The sequence below is a fragment of the Lontra canadensis genome, unplaced genomic scaffold (assembly GCF_010015895.1).
Source record: "Lontra canadensis isolate GAN:19392208 unplaced genomic scaffold, GSC_riverotter_1.0 scaffold2, whole genome shotgun sequence".
NCBI lineage: Eukaryota > Metazoa > Chordata > Mammalia > Carnivora > Mustelidae > Lontra > Lontra canadensis.
The window spans coordinates 33,426,586-33,444,515 of record NW_022630996.1 but is presented as its reverse complement, the minus strand read 5'-3'; the positions used below and the strand labels follow the sequence as shown (position 1 = coordinate 33,444,515).

Genomic DNA, 17,930 nt, shown 5'->3' with positions numbered 1-17,930 from the left:
TGGTACTAAAGACCTCTCCCAATATGCCTGTCCCAACCATCAGTTACTACTGGCCATGGGTTATGGTCAACAAGGCCTTTATCTAAGGATAAAGATTTTGTTTCTCTTGAAAAGTTCACACGATACTTCTGCTTCTGCTAAGTTGGCCAACAGTCTTCTCGTCATCCAACATTCACTCACAAAGAGAAACACAAAATTCATACTTTCACAGAAAACCAAAGAAGATGTCCATTCAAAGAATCAAGTGATTTCTATAAACAAAAAAAAAAGAAAGAAAGAAAAAAAAGTGCCATATCAACGTAACTCAACTCCTTTAAAGAGATTTTGCTTTTGAATAAAACCTCTTTTTGACACAGGGAAGGGCAGATTATCTCAACACATCCATAATCTGCAAAGAAACCACATCACCTAGACAGAGCAGCCTTCCTGATCTCATTTTTTCTCTAACAGCCATCCACACAGGTGGAGGGAGAGGCCTTTTCCCCAGTGGATGCTGTCGTAACACGGAACCCTGGACTAATGCCCTTAAACGAAAAAATTAATCTAGACAGTATTTTTTCAAGGAAAGGTCTCCGCTGGTGGCTCCAGTGTAGTTAGCCAAAAGGGAACAAGGCTGCTCTAGGCTCATCCTTGCAGAGATGAGAGCACCACCAACACACAGCTCATGTCCATACAGGTATGGGAGCTAAAGAATGACGCAGAAGTGGGGCTCCCTTGGGGACGCAGGAAACTGCTGTGTCTGCCTTGTTGATTCACCTTACCTTGTTGAAGTCTTCAGAAGTTGCCCTCATTTCCTTCCACGTCTTGTTCAGGAGCTGGATGCAGATGCAGAAAAACTCCTCGAAGGATCTGTCGTGGGTGAAGAACATTGGGTGGAAATCGTTGCAGGTCTCGCTGGCTGGAAGAAAGAGGAGGGAAGTGAGGAAGTTTGCAGAGTGAAATTAGAGGCCACAGCCACATGGAGGGCTCCCAAAGAGAGGACAGGAGGCAGGTTTGGCCAAAGCCACCGTGGACGTAAGGCATTTTGAAAAAGCAACCTAAGGACAGTCCCCATGCGACTGTGAAGTCCAAGGTCAGACACTCAGACCTACCCCTGGGCGCATATTTTGCCTGAAGGCGGTTAGCTCCCGACCTACCCCACCACAGGACCCTAACGTTTTTTGTTCTCTGGGTCTGTGTCTTTGACCTCATAAAGGACGATTCAAACTGGCCTCTCAGTCACAGTTCCATCACCCTTAATTTCCCCTTTCTCGACAGAATGACTAGCAGAGGATGAGCTTTCCCGAGCACGCATTTAATTGCAACTTTGAAAATCACATCCTTGATGATTTCTCCAGGGGGCTCTTTTCCCTCTTATGGCAGTAAGCTGGGGGGACATTTGAGATCAGATACCATCTGATGCCATTAACCATTTGTTTTACATTCCCAGACACAGATGGCTGGAGGTCAAAGCAACCCAAATGGCTCTGGAGGTTGCACATGGTCCAGTCCTGGTCCTAACAGTGACATCAGCCAGACTGCCTTCATGACTCCCCACTGAAGAGCTTCATGGGGTCAGAGCCAGCGCCCCATGCTCTATAGCTGTGCCTACTTCTCTCCTCCTTCCCAGACCACGACCCCAGCCACCCTCCTCTTCTCTGATATGGCGGCTGCTTACACTTTCACAGTCCTTGTACCTACATCTCATGGGCTCTTTACAATGCCTTTCATGGTTCCTGCCTCATGGACAAGGACACTGGAAGGAGCCAGGTTTTGTGATCAACCCCTACCCAAAAGAGTACCCAAGTTTTGTTTTGTTTTGTTTTTAATATAACCTGTTAATGTATAGTGAAAGAATTCCTATTTGAATTGGAATCTCTCTAAAGGCCAATTAGTCTTCAAGTTTCCAAATGGCAGAATTTCAAGTCCAGGAGTGGAGGATGGGGCAGGGCTGGAGCAGGGTTTATAGCAAAGACCTTCTGTATGTGCAGAAAGCCCTGTGCCTGCCATGTGGTTGCTTCCGCTTGGAAAGAATCCTTTGGGGCAGACCCCTGCACGTGAGCCCTAAGCAAACCTAAGGGAACACACTCTACTCTGGCTGGGCTACAAGCTACAATGCACCAGCCTCTTCTATCTTGGTGGATTCCAGACTTCTAGATGGGTAGATACAAAGATACATAAATGCTGTTTTCTTCTAGACGAAGTAAGGACACAGGCTAGCAGGAACATGCAGTTACACAGGAAAGGTTTGGTTCTGAGAATAGGAGATTTGGGTTCAAGCCCAGCCCGTGACAATCAGGAGCAAGGCTTTACATTTCTGAGCCCTGATTTTTTTTTTTTTTAACTAAAAAATGTTAATGGCATCTCCTTGTCCATCTCTATAGGTTTTGGAGAGGATCAAATGACATGACTTACAGGAAAGTGCTTTAAAAGGACAGACGTTGTCGGAAACATAAAGCAAGGTGATGATGATAAACGTAGGGTTGGTCTGTCATTTCTAAGAACACAGGCTGTTTTTTGATTTCCCGCCTCCCCCCCGCACCCCACCCAGTTCCTAGTCAAGCCCATTCCCATCTCAGAAATGAGCTTCAAGAACATATGTCACCCCAACCCCCAGCCTGTGTCACTGTTAGAAAAATGGAGACAGTGAAGTTCTGACCTGGGACACAAAGCTATTTAAAGAACTTGGAATGTAAACACAGGCGGATTGTGTGTTTGCTGCCCGGGGCAATGAGCTGTCAGTCTCACTTTCCTAAGCACTGAAGCCAGTGGAATTTACAAGTCGGCGGCAGCGCTCTGAAACACTACTGCCACCCAAGAACTCGTTATTAATCACATTATCACAATATCTTTGGGGGCCCAGTGTGATTATACGTGGACTTTATGATCTAGTTAAAGTTTTTACGGGATTACTGAAGCCAAGATAACCAGACAAAACTGAAACCGACGAGCCCTACTCTTACGAGGGAGGGAAGAAACATCATGAACAACAGAGAATATTTATTGGGTACATATTATGCGCCAAGGGGCTCTACTGGTGTTATCCTCACAACAACCTGAGAGGTAGTCGTTATGCTTATCTTCATTTTATATATAAGGAAGGTAAAAGGTGGAGAAATTAAACCTTCCATCATGAGCTTTCTTTAGCAGGACCCAAATGAGCATTTGAAACCTGCAGTTTAGGTGACCCAGTAGGTTTCCTGCCTTAGTTAACAAGAGTTCGGGACATTTCCTTGTCACTGCTGCTTTGGGAATTAACTTCCCCACCCACTCTCCCAGATTCTCTTGCACTGCTCCTTCCAGAGAAACCGGGATCTTGACCCACCCCTCTACCCCATCTGGAGGGGCTCACAGCAAGTACACAGCCAGCCCCTGCTGCTGGACAACACACTGTGCAGTGTGACAGTACCAACAGCAGGAACACCACCGCAGCCACCTTTTGTCAGGCACTGGGCTCTAAGTCGTTGTCAGTTGTTAAAGAAGTGAGGAAGACTTCATCTATTTCTTTTCTTTTCTTTTCTTTTCTTAAACTAGAAATAGGAGACTTAGAAAGGTTAGGCGACTTCTCCAAGGTCCCAGGTCACAAGGCTTGTAAGTGGTACAGCTGGGATTCTGACTCCCATCATCAAGGCCCGTCACTCTCTGGTTATATTTGTTTCCTGATTGTTTCCCAATTAACTCTGCTTCTACTGCACCTTCCCCAGCCAACACAAATATGAAAGAGTTGCTTTTACATCCACAGAAGATATTTATGAAGTAAAATCTTACAAGTGGCATGACCTTAACTATTAATACTTAGGGTATATTTAGAATCTAGGATTCCTCTGCTTTCCCCCTACTAGTCCCAGTCCAAGTGGTGTAAGATTCAAATCACCAGGTTACACTCCTCTTCTGGACCTTACTTCCCCTTCCCTTGGGTTGGGTCAAGCTGTATTCCTGACAACTCTCTTGAATACCTAAGACACAGTCTACCTGGTTAAAGTTTCTATTGAACAACTCTTTCATCTTCTCAAGATATTCTCAGCCTTGGAATACTCCAAGTTTCCCCTAGAGAGTCACTCAGGAGAGTGACACTTGATGAATTTATTTAAACTTATTTCAAGAAATTAGCGGGTCGGGTTCCATGTTAATAAGCCCCAATTTTGTTCACTGCAACAATGCATCCACCCCCCAAAAAAGTACATTTCTCAGTCTCTTTTATAACTTAGAGTGATCATTATGACCCACCCCAAACCAGTGATAGATACAAAGAGAGTACTGGGTAGAGTTTCCAGGAAAGACCTTTAAAAGAGGAAGGACACTTGACTGTCTTGTTCCTTTTGCTTCTGCATTCATGCCTCAACTTCTTCCAGTTCAGAACACTTCTTGACCAGCAATGGCTGGAGCTCCTGCAGCCATTCTGTCATCATGAAAGTGAGGGCTGTCCCCTAGAGTGGAGACTTTGAAGGAGCTCCAGAGGACACTGTGAAATCACCACACCGACTGTGAACCGACCTCCTAAGGAATTCCTTGCTTACGATTTGAGTCACTGTTTTCAGGTTTTCCATTACTCTCAGACATACAGAATTACTGATATAGAAACTTAAACTTATGCAAGCACACAGACATTAAGCAGAAGAGAACACACGCTCAGGATTATGGGAGGCCATGGAGTAAGCAGGAATGAGGAAGCAGGACTGTGTAATAGTTACTAGCACACTACGTAACCTTAGACAACAAAACTCCCCGAATCTGTAAAATATATGAACTTAAAAATTTATAATCATCAAATTAGCTTATGTATATAAAGTACGTGATAAGATACCCAGCACACAGATGGATTTAGTAAACAGTGGCTATTCAATATTACTTTTATCATCATTATCAATGCACTATGTGGCTTCTTAAAGACTTGAACATTTCTAGGAAATAAGGAAAGGAAGAGGAAAAATCTGGTGAATGGTCTCTGGGGTCCTATTGATGGGTAAGGGGTAGCGTCAGCTAATCATTCTTATAGATTATGTCAAAATCCTCTGGGGTATTCAGACCCTAAAGCTGAAATTTCACATGCTGAGTATACATGTACCCATCATCCCTGGCAGATCAACACTGTCTTCAGAGAAAAATAGCACCTGGCTCCTTCCCACTGTGTCACATAATGAAAAGAACATACGTTTCAGAGTCAGGTGAGTTTCAATTCAGGTTCTCACTGGGTCAGAGATGCGAGCATCTCTCTCCCCAGCTTCCTCAGCAGTAGGAAGAATGCACTACTAGTTACCTCCTGGGGCTGGAGAGGGCAGAGTGTCTGGCAGACGCTGGGCCTTGACACACAGTTAAATCTAAGTTTCCATCCTCTCCTTCAAACCTCCAAATAATATCCAAATCTCATATGCTCTTTTCAACTGGTCATGAGAGAAATGCTGCTAATGGTTCATTAAGAAGTAAACAGTGGGACAGTCCCCCGACAGAGGGCGAGACCCCAGAAGTCAGTGTACGAGGGGAGGACACAGTTCGTTCCCCCTTCTGGCAAGGGAGGAAGGGGCAAGCGGTGGAGGCTGGGAGAACGGGAGTCACACAGGAAGAAACAGGAGGAAGTACCCTATTTCCCTTTGCCTTTTGTGTTTTGAAATCAGAGGCCTCAGGGACTGAAGAACAGTGGGACGAAGGGATGTGGCTAACAGCAGGATGGAGTCCTCATCAGGACGCGTGCACGTCAGGAGCAACCCAAGACTGACGAACAGTCCTGTCTGTGTTCCTAGTGAGGAATGGCAGCACTGGGAAATACAGCTTGACTGGAAGTTTCTTGAGGAATAAAGGTGACCAGAGGAGCTGAGCTATCAGAACAGTACTGGCCAGCAATTACCAGAAGCTGGATGCTGGCCACTGTTGTAAGAACTTCACCCGTCCCAACTCTGAATCCTCAGTAATAGCAAAGTTCCTGTTACCATCCATATTTCACAGAGGAGGACACCAAGAATAGTGAAATTAAGTCACTTGCTGTGAGAGGGCATGTAAGCAACCCCAGGATTCCCTCACCAGAGACAAGTCTACACCCTCCACATGAAGGGACTTCCATGACATTATCCTCACATTCTTTATTTTTTTAAAGACTTTATTGATTTATTTGAGAGAGAGTGAGAGAGAGAGCACAAGGCAGGGAGCAGCAGGCAGAAGGAGAGGGAGAAGCAGGCTCTCTGTAGAGCAGGGAGCCTGATGCAGGGCTCAATCCCAGGACCCCGGGATCATGACTTGAGCCGAAGGCAGATGCATCAATGACTGAGCCACCCAGGAGCCCTATCCTAAATTTCTTCAAAAGACTCATCCTTTGCAGTGAGGAATAGGCAAACGTCTCCCAGCTGTAAAATAAATAAGACACAGGGATGCCATGTACAGCACAGGGAATAAAGTTAATAATATGTCACAACTTTGTATGGTGACAGATGGTAGCTAGATTTATCATGGTGATCACTTTGTAATGTATATAAATGTTGACTCACTATGTTGTACATCTGAAATTAATACAATATTATATGTCAACTGCACTTCAGTAGAATAAATCAAAAACAAAATGTTCCTTGACATGTTACACGGGAAACAATGAAAAGATTCTGATGTACTTTGGGATTCATGACTCCTTGTTTTAAGGATGTTCCAGTATTAGAGGCAAGGAAAAAGCATTAAATATGAATATATTTTTTTCTCTACAATGTTCAGATTGTAGATATTCAAGATTGAGAATTATCAAGCAGGAAGAACCCATCCAGACTATCTGATCTGCTTTCCTCTCTTTGTAGTTAAGAGCAGTGAGAAAGGCAAAACGGATTGCCCAAGAGTTCATGATGGCAGAAAGGAGGTGAAGACACTGGGAGCCAGACAGCTGGGTTCAAATCCTGGTTCTTCCACTACTGCTGAGCCACCTGGGTGAGTCATTTCACCAGTCAATACCTCATTCCTTTCATCTGTTAACTGGGGACAATAACAGTAGATTCACTGGAAACGGTGACTGTAAGAAGCAAGCCCAATGCAGGGGCGAGGCTACAGAATGGTGATGTTTCCCGGGGATCAGGTGGACCCCAGGCCAGTCCATCTCATCTCAAGAATGAGGTCCTTAATTCAGAGGCTTAAACAAACAAACAAAAACACAGAGGGTGAGGGCTATTACTGCTTTTTTAAAAATAAAACACTAACGAAAAAGAATGTTGAATTACTAGGCAATATTTTATAAATGAAATTTACAGAGAGACTTTCAATGGGACAAAAATAGTAAGACTTTTCAAAAACCAAATTGTTTTTAAGCACACTATTTTTAACACAATGAGATTCTACTTTGTAAAAAAGAATCAACTTAATGGTGTTTCAAAGTCTGGAATACGAAGGTATTTTCAGGGATGAGGGTAAAATGGGTTCTTATTAATTTGCTGACACTGAATTCATTTATAAATAGGCCAGCTTTGAAAGCAGCTATAATCCATTCACATATGTTAAAAATAAAAATAAGAATGCCATACACTTTTGTCACACTTTGCCTTTCAAAGTAGATTTGTTCCTCTTTTCCATCAGATAATGCGAGATGAGGCAGGAATTGTCACTGGAGTCTCAGAGAACAAGGGCTACTGCGGTGTAACGAGGAAACAATGAAAGAGGAGTACAGAGAATGGGTTTTAGTGCAACTCATAACCTTCAGAAGGTGATCTCAACTCCCTGGGATCCAGATTTCTTACCTGTAAATGAGACGGGCTGGTAAAGTTCCCGCCAAGTCAAAAATTCTCAGACTACGCACACACACACACACACATCTATGCATAACCAGATAATATATTTTCGACTCCCTAATGCCCCAAAACAATTATACAACCTGGAGTTTGCACCTGCACTGAACTTAGAATTATTTCCTTAATTATTATTTCTTTGAATGACAGGATGGCTACACATTTCGTTTAGGGTATTAAGGCATCAAAATGGCATTTGCTTAACTAACAGGAATTCAAATAAAAACTTGAAACTACAAAACAATGGCATTTACTAGGCTTGGAAAATATTTGATGAGCTAGTACTCACAAGAATGACACACTAGCACTGTCCTTCCGAAGTGGTAAAGAATACATACATCTGACCTACGTCATGGCAGGAAACTGGAGTCAGGGCTCTCAGAGCTGGTATATTTCTTTATTAGGTTGCTCACAAGAATGTGATGAGCTAGTACTTATTCTGTCTTTCCTAAGAAAATTGTTAGATAGTTTTATACCCTTTCGACCTATTAATACCACCTAATGCAGACCATTACATAAGAAAATTACCTGACTATAGCGAGAATGACAAGATGACCCAGGCAAATGCACAAAATTTCTGCTATTTTACAGGAATTTTGTAAGATATATAGAATTTTTGAGATGCTGGAAAGCTCTGTTCCATGCTTCCTATGACCCTTGTCATGCTCGGAGAGACTGTGAACCCATTTGCAGGTAACCAGAGGGACACAGATTTGGGAAGCACTAGGCAAATTCTGATTATTTTTACCAAAAAGAAATAAGCACTGGTTTAAAGGCACTTCTTTTAAAATTATGAGCCACAGGAAGAAGGGAATAAATCATATACACACAAAAGCGTTTAATACATGAAAACTGCTAGAGTGGTTATAAAATCTTACTAGTTATCCCCAGCATGGAAATTCAAATCAGAATTATTTGTGGCTCTAGGGTCAGTCTAGATAATATATTTATGAATTCCCAGATGCAAATGTATACTTACACCTTTCTCCCTTTGCATAAAATCTTAACCCCTGTAGCCTTTGAATTTTCTATTTTTAGACCTGATATTCTTTCATGGCTTGGTTTTGGGGGCTTGGTACTGTGTGGGAAGATGCCGAAAGTTCAGAACCTTTTGTAGGTGGGAGAGGTGAAAGGAGGAGAGTGAGGGCAAATAATTTGAAGTTCCCCAGCCACTGCTGAGTTTCACCAATAGAAAGGCTACCACCCTGACTATTTCAGGACAGGGGATCAGAGGCTTGAAACCTGCTCAGTTCTTTCTAGCTCCCAAAGCCTGGTTTAACAGAACTCTAGATATTCTTTTCTATCCTCTATCATGCCTAAAAATAGTATGAAATCCACACTGAAAAGACGCACAGTAGCTAATCCAATGCTTCATTGTTCACCTTCCCTATGGGCCTTTTTTAAGGACATGGAGAGAGGAAAAAAAAAAATACCAGCTATAGTGTTAGGATTGAAAATCACACTCTAGCACCAAAGGACAGCCAATTCAGCAAGAGGGAGCTGAGGCCTATCCCAGGCAACACAATGTGTGTTAATAAAAGAGCAGAATCTCAGGAGCAAGGTTGGCCCAGCTGCAAAACTTGGTCTCACTACTTAATAGCAATGTGACCTTGATCAAATTATACCTCCCTGGACCCCATTTTCCTCATTTAAAAAAAAAAAAAAAAAAAAAAAAAAAGGACAATGCCTCCTATCTCATCAGATTGCTGTTAGGATTAAAGGTATAGCAATACATGATTCATATATTAAGTGAAATAAAATAAGCACTTAATGAATGCCGGTTGTCACCAGATGTAATAGCAAAATAATTATTACCGTATGTAGCTAAAATAACAGATCTGAAGAAATTATACTTTCAGATGCAAAGACATTATGAAACTACAGTAATTAAAAACAGTAATTGCTATGACACAGCCATTCTACCCTTGATATTAGTCTATGGATGGAAAAACAGAACAATGGAATGTAATATAAACCAGATACAGACCTGTAATATACAGTTACTAGGCATATGACAAAGGTGACACTACAATGGATTTTCAAAACCCTGTGCTGGGCCAACTGTATACGCGTCTGGAAAAAATAAATCATGACTCCCTACCTCATACCATCTACATATCAACTCTAAGTGGATTACAGTTCTAAATGTGAAAGGAAAAACAATGAAGCTTCCAGATAATATAGGATAATATAATCATGATCTTGAGGTGAGCAAAGTTTACTTAAACAGGACCAAAAAAAAAAAATCATTCATGTGAATGAAAAGGTTTGCTTGGATTATATTAAAATCAAGAATTTCTATTTATCAAAAGATATAATAGGATGGCAACCACAGAGTAGGAGAAAAACTTGCATCATTAACAGACAAAGAACTGTTACCCATCATATATAAATGCCCCTTAAAGTCAATTAAGAAAAAGAGAGACAACCCAATTTAAAAAATGGGCAAAATGTATATTAGGCACTCCATACAACAGAATATCTAAGTGGGTAATAAACACATGAAAAAATACTCAGCTTTTTTAGTCACCAGGAAAATGTAAGTCTAAACAATGAGATACTTTCAGAGATAGACCAGAATGGCCGCAATGAAAAGATAGAAAATCCTAAGTGTGGATAAAAATGCGGGACAAATGGAATTGTAACACATTGCTGATGCAAGTGTAAACTGACTCAACCACTTTGAAAGCCAAGTTAGTATTTAGTTAGACCACAACAGTCATACTGTGCGACATGGCGATTTTACCCAAACATGTAAACCCTACAGGAATGCATACATATGCACTCCAAAGGAAATGTATAAGAAAGTTCAGAGCAGCACTATTTGTTATAGTTCCAAACTCGAAAAACCAAATGTCCATCTAAGAGTTTAGATAAATTATAGCTTATTCCTATAGCAGCATATTTACTATAAGGAAATGATTTTTTTAAAGTATGCTATACACAGTAACATGCATGAATTGAAAACAGAATGTTGAACAAAAAGAGCCCTAGACAAAAGAGATTGTACAATATGGTCCTATTTATCTAAAGTCCAAAACAGGCAAAATTCATCTATCATAGTGGAAACAGGTTTTCATTCTTCTGAGACAGAAAAAAAATTACAGAAAGGGCAACCCAGAAGGGTCTCTGATGGCTGTATAATACGCTCTGTCTTGATCTAGATGGAAAGTAACTAAGTGGATAGTTAGTTGGTGGTTGGAAAATTCATTGAGCTTTGTTGCACTTTAAGGATTTGAACACTTCTATGCATTTAAGTTACACTTACATAAAAAGTTAACTTTAAAAAGTGGAATATGAGCTTTCTGGGTGATCAAAAAGGGACAGTAATGTTTTAGAGTACAACTATAGCAGATGATTTAGATGAGCTTTTCAAAAGTAGTGCTGTTTGCCCTACCCATCACCTCTGGAAACAGGAATTTGGCTTTTTACTTAGCCAGGTTGACTAGCTGGGTAAAGAAGCATGTAACCTGTTTAGGCACCTTAGTCCAATTACCTAAGGTATCAGTTATGAAGTTGGTCAGGCGCACCTCTCCATACCTGGACTTTAGTATAATTTCATCTGTTGGCTAGATAAGTATATGCTTGCATTTCTTCTGCAGATGAGGATCCTGACTTCACTGAAGAGTACTGCAGATCCTGATGGAAAAGCTTTGATAGATTTGACTGGTTGTGTATGAACTCTAAGAAGAGTCACAGCTTTCTTGTAAATGGGTTTCCTTCCTTCCTCCCTCTCTCCCTCCCTCCATCCCTTCCTTCACCCATTCATTCATTCACGTTCCTTCCTTCTTTCCATCCATCCATCCATCCATCCATCCATCCATCCATGTGCATGTCCACCTGTCCATCCACCCAGCTAGCAAGGTGTTAAGATAGCACAGCCCTGGAGCCAATCTGTCTAAGATTGGATCCCAGCTCTGCCACTCATTATCCAAATGACCCGGAGCTCATGAGCAAAGGTAGATGAGTAAAAGTTGGGGCTGCAGGAGTAGGTAGGAATCAGATTATCCAACTCTTTGGAGACAAGACCACACTGAAAGTTCAGGCTTTATTCTTCCTACAGTAAGAAGCCATTAAAGCAGTTTAAATAGGAGCATGATAAAACAACACTTTTCCTTCTCCTTTCTTACTCTACTTTTTCTCTCTTTTTTTTTAAGATTTTATTTATTTATTTGACAGACAGAGATTACAAGTAGGCAGAGAGGCAGGCAGAGAGATAAAGAAGAGGAAGCAGGCTCCCTGCAGAGCAGACAGCCAGATGTGGGGCTCGATCCCAGGACCCTGGGATCATGACCTGAGCCGAAGGCAGAGGCTTTAACGTACTGAGCCACCCAGGCGCCCCACTTTTTCTCTTTTTAATGGAATTAATGTTCAGGTAATTTGAAGATTCCTCTTATTCTGGAATCCATTTACTTGATATTTTAGTACACTAAGGATGAGTGGTAAACCAGATAAAAATGTTAGAGCTAAGTGGCTAGGAGTGTCAATTCTGGTGTTAGGGCTGGGCTAGAATCCTCCCTCTGCAACTTAACTGTGTATCCCAGCCAAGCTCTTTAATGTCTCAAAGTCCCTTTTTATGAGGATAATAACAGTAACTCATAGCTTGTACAACTGAGTGAAGATTGCGTCAGGATTCCCATAAAACACTTAGCACAGTGCCTAGCATATAATAAGCACTCAATAAATATTAACCATAAGACCTTGTGTAGAATACAGATAACAGTGTGTGATTTTCCCTTCCAAATGTTGAATTGAACACAAGGTTTAGCTTGTGGTGAGATCTTATTTACCTGACGCTCCCTTCGTGAAGGTACTCAGTTCCTCTGGAAAGCTATAGAGCAACCATATCGTCACCTTGTGAGATATTTAACAAAAAGACAAAATGTGCAGAAATTCCATTAAATTAAGATTTCTGATAAGAGCAAGATAAGTGGCCCCTGGAAGTTTGCTTATAATTATAAAATGGACTTGCTGATATGCTCTGCATTTGCGCTTTTCCTTTGTCCTCTGGCTGAAATAACTAAGACATGCAGGAAAATGGAACTTGGATCCTTGACACCTTATCACCTGATCTGTTGGCAAACTAATGGTTTCCGGATCTACTGACAGGTCTATGAAAGAGCTCTTTCTTGGCCCAAAATGAAAAAAAAAAAAAAAAAGAGCAGAAAAAAAGAAAAAGGAATTCTTTGCAAAGGAGTATCAAGTTTGCTGTGTGAGTTAGCAGTACAAAAAACCAAGGGTGAAGCACATTTACCTTGCTAACTATATTTTACCTACCTTCTGGGGGTGGTGTGGCTGCAGCATTGGGAGGGTACGATGGAAGATCGAGACAGAAGAAAGTTTTAGTTGGGTGGTAAATAATCCAGGGTGGGGCAAAGAAGAGCATAGCAAGAAGCAAATTTCTGCATGCCTTTGTTAAAACTTCCTTTATAAGGAAAATTATTCTGAGAAGTGGCACATTAAGAGCCTGTCACACAGCAAATTTAGCATGGATATAAATAATTGCCTGTCCAACCATGTGAGATGGGCACTCAAAGGTTATGCTGGGATATAGGCAGACTCAGGAGCAGCTGGGATTTGCCTCATTGAAAACCTAGCAAAACTGTATATATCATCACATGTCGATGGGTTCATTACACCTTGACCTGAGGCTCAGAGTCTTAGCCAGAGCCAGGGAGATGGCAAAAGGGGATAAAAATAAGTAATCCTGAATCCAATAGATGCAAAATTAAGGGAAGAGGACACGCCAAGGTTTTTTCATCACATCATTCTATCTTGTCTCTGTTGCTCAGTAAATGACTCCCATTAAAATCTCAGTGATTACCTATCGCTATTAGGATAAAATGCAATTGCGTTAGCAAGTCATTCAGCACTTCCCAGTCTGACCCTACTCCACTTCTTCTAACTTCTCTCTGACCTCCGGTGGAAACCTAAAATCAACCACAGTTTCCATCTCTTTATCGAATAAACCACCCCAGCTTGTATTTCTACAGGTTAAGCTCTTCGGTTTCCCTCTTCCTGGGGCCACTGAATTGTCCCCCAAACCCATCCCTTTGCTAAAGGCATTTCACTCAAGCCTGGCCCACTGGCCTCTCCCCTTGTGCTTCCTCAGACCTTTAATTTTCTCCTCCACCTGTTTGGATTGCCCCTCCTGCTCATGAGCCTGCAAAACTAGGAGGCTTTTGGAACTTCTGCTTTCTTTATGCTTCTCACAGGGCCAGCCACCCGCTAACACACGCCTGCGCATCCTTCCTTGATGACCCTCCCTGGGCCTCCAGGGACATGTTTTTCTTCCCCATGGCCGCCATCATGCCCCACTTCAGACACTGCTTAAAGAACAAGAGCAGGGGTGCCCCCACTTTTGTATTGGGTGCTTCATCCCTGCTTTAAAACAGTCCAACCTGCAAAATGATCCAGTCCTCCTCTTCCTCTCCCCCAGTTTTCTGAACCCCAAGGATAGGTGTTCTCTTAGGAGAATACTGAGGAACATTATGAAGGAAGCAAATTAATCCCACAAATTCAACAGAAAAAAACAAATCTGTTGATGTTCCTAAAATACAAAGGCATCACCCTCCTCTGGAGATCAACTGCCAACACCCAGGCCCTGGCAGGGGGTTTACTTCCCCATCCTTCCCCCACCCTCCTTGACCGTGCACCCACTCAGAGCAGGAACACTGGGCCCAGTGCTCATCTTGGGCCCTTCTTGGACAGGTCACCAGGAACATATGGCCTTAGGATTGTATGACAATGTGAACAATGCATTCACACTGGGTGCTGGAATTAAGGGAGATATGGGGGGATATTTAGGAAAAAATCCATTGACAATCATGCCTTTGCCAGTGTGGGATTTGAGAGGCTAGAGATTTACATCAGTGAACAAAGACAGAGTTAAGTCCCTAATATTTCTGCCTATATATAGTTCCATTCAGTCCTCTTAAACAAGACAGGGGAAAAAAAGCACACCTCTCTCCTGGCCAGGATTATGTGAGCAGGTCTGTGTGGAGGGATGGAGAGGCCCTCAGTATACCAACAGAACACCAGGCCCCAAGCATATTCTCAAGCATCTCCATAATAATTTAGGGAAAGGTCAAGCATCACACAGGCGCTTAACTGAGATCTACCAAAAATGAGGAAACTAAAGGAAAAAGCATTATCTATCAAACCAGAAACTGCTGGCTGGAAAACTTGCAAAGGACATAACTGAATAACAAGACGCAGCCTCGAGAAAGGGTGTTACTTACTGACACTATCCCAATGAGCATGTACCAAGAACTCTTCTAAGCTCCTTATAAGGTTTTTCTGATTTAATCATCAAAACAATTCCATGAGGCAGGTGCCGCTCTTACCAGCTCCCTGTGCAGATGAAGAAACTGAGGCACAGAGAAGCGGGGCAGCAGGGTTCACAGAGCTAACAGGAAGCAGAGCCAGGGTCTGCAGTGGTTTGGGTCCAGAGTCCTTGTTCTCCTGCTGCTCACTGGGCAGAGAATTCCTTCCACGGACGATCTTCAAAGCAGAAAGCAACTACTTTCTAGAACGCCTATTTACTGTGCTTTAACAACAAATTTAATTCCATTTCTTCCTCTCAGACCCACCACTTTTTTTTTAAGATTTTATTTATTTATTTGACAGACAAGGATCACAAGTAGGCAGAGAAGCAGGCAGAGAGAGAGAGAGGAAGGGAAGCAGGCTCCCTGCTGAGCAGAGAGCCCGATGCGGGGCTCCATCCAAGGACCCCAGGATCATGACCTGAGCCGAAGGCAGAGGCTTTAACCCACTGAGCCACCCAGGCGCCCCGCTGAGCCACCCAGGGGCCCCGCAGACCCACCATTTTAATGAGGACTTGGTCCTGCTAATGAAGATAATTTTTGGATATGTGATTCTTAGAGTTGGTAAGAGTACTGCTTTTGCCAATTTATCCAAGAAAGACATGTATTCCCATCGAAACACCACTGTTTTAGTGCTGGGGGAAAATCAACAATTTGTAGACTCTTAATTTCAGGGACATTTATTTGCTCATTGGCTTAATAGATCCTCATCCTAATAAAGAAGATATAAAATTTATCTCTTTTAATGCAGGCTAATATCCTGAAAGATTAAGAAATCAGACTAGTGAGACCAATCTTTTCCTTCATCAAACAATTATATAGTGCTTAATATATACGAGCCACTGTCCTTAGTGCTTTAAAATTATTAAATGATTTCATTATATGAGAATTAAACATAAGCCACATTTGACTTTCATCTGTCACAGGTGAGGAAACCAAGGCACAGAGAGGCTGAGATTTGTCCAACGTCACACGGCTAGCATGTACTTGTAGGAGGCCATCCGCTCTGAATCAATGTGTGGATAACCAGTGCACTCATTTGTAGGTCTCCTTGCCCCGGTAGCTTTTTAACTACATACTTGTACCGCTGCTGTACTAACCATTACATAGTTAGGTAAGAATTTGCCCAGAGTTCACATACTGAGACCACCAGGCCCCTCTGACCCTGACCGATCACACACATATCCATGATTACCCCTAGTGTCTGATTTTAGAATCTCTCTCATCAATAAAAAGCCAAATTATAGCACTTCTACTCATCAAAAAAAATCCCACGCACTCTGATTTCTTTTTCAAAAAAGATTATGTTAGGACCGAATCTCTTTATTTCACGGAAACAGGCTCAAAAACAAACAAACAAACAAAAAACCAGCTGTCAGGGTTTTGGTGATATCTTGCAACATGAATTTGAGTGGAACGTGGCATATATTCCCTAGGATGTACTCATAGAGCGTATCTCCTTTTCTTGAGCATAACATCCTGGAAATGACTCTGGTTTTGTAGTTGGTAAAAATGATTTTCCCTATTAAAAAGCACTAGTAAAATTAGGTTTAAGCTCTTGTTATTGTTTTAATGAGATTATTATTTTTTTTCCATTCTACACAGCACTGTGGACTAATTAGGATTCCTGTGAATTGAACATTGGTTTCTTATCCCTAGACCACTGGAATGGATGAGTGAACAGATTCTGTCTTAGAAGCATGTGTTTCTGCAGAATTCAGTCTTAAATTGACAGATGAAGATATATTTTAACCCTTCATTAGTTATCTAAATTCTTATACTGAATATCTGCTACTCCCCCTCCCCCACCCAGTCTGGCTGACATATAATGGTAATTAACCCCTGCAGTTTCTCTAATATTCCTGTATTTCCAGGTGGTTGCTTTCCAGTTGCAGACTTTGCCTCCAGTTGAATTAGCCTTAAACCAAATTTAGTGAGAGTTCTTTTGGCCTCCAGCTTCTTAGCCATCATCTTTTTCTCTTTCTTTCTTTCTTTCTTTCTTTCTTTCTTTCTTTCTTTCTTTTTAAACCCTCACCAAAAAGGGGTCATTTTAGATAAGGATGTATCTTAATGAAAACGTAAATAAGGGTAAGACTAAAAATAAGGTGCTATTAGTCTCAGTAGGAAGATTCTGTTGGAAATTCCCAGTCCTTCCTTCTATATGAAATAAAGGTTAGTGCTCTCAGACACTTTAATGCTCATTCTTTGTAGACAGTTATTTTTTTGGTCATTCAATTTTGTTCTTGATGTTTTTGAAAGAGTTCTTTCCCTCTCCCCTGACAAATGCATTCAGGAACTTTCATTTTATAAAAATTTTCCCAACTTTCTAAAATCAGAGACCATTTTTATTATTACTGCTATTCTCTTATACATACAAGTGGCCAGAACATCTCCCATGGTTACTAGAATGTACCATAAGATACCCAATATGGCACCATGTTTCCTGCTAAGAAAGACATTGTATCTAGCATGTATATATGCAGGTGGCTTCATGAATGCCTTCAAACTTATCCAACAGCCATGAGGATCTTCAAGGGAAAAACATAACAACCGCCCACTAACACTAGGTAACTGCTCTTCTTCCCAATCCCACTGATCTCCCTCATTTCCTTCACAGACTTGTTCTTGGTTTTCAGGTTTCCTTTCTACCCAAACTTCTGTTCTCATCTTTCTCTTCTCACTCCTCATTCTTGCCCTAACAAAACTCATCTAGTCCTGCAAATTCCTTGCTCACAGCTACCAAATCCCCACTTCAAGCCCATGTATTTCCCCTGAGCTTCAGACAACCAGATCCTTACTGGACAAGTCCACCTGACTCTCCCTTAGTCACCTCAAAATCAAAGGGACCCAAATTGAACTCATTATCCAAATTTACTGG

At 41.7% G+C, this 17,930-nt stretch overlaps 1 protein-coding gene across 10 annotated transcripts in view; it reads right to left on the bottom strand.

Annotated features, from left to right (window-relative positions):
• Nucleotides 1-17,930, bottom strand: part of ELMO1 (engulfment and cell motility 1) — a 521,237-nt gene that overhangs the window by 155,688 nt on the left and 347,619 nt on the right. For all 10 annotated transcript variants that reach the window (XM_032871418.1, XM_032871458.1, XM_032871410.1 and 7 more), the window contains one exon: nucleotides 762-898. In XM_032871418.1, coding sequence (XP_032727309.1) covers nucleotides 762-898 — 137 coding nt within the window. The remainder of the gene's footprint in view (nucleotides 1-761; nucleotides 899-17,930) is intronic.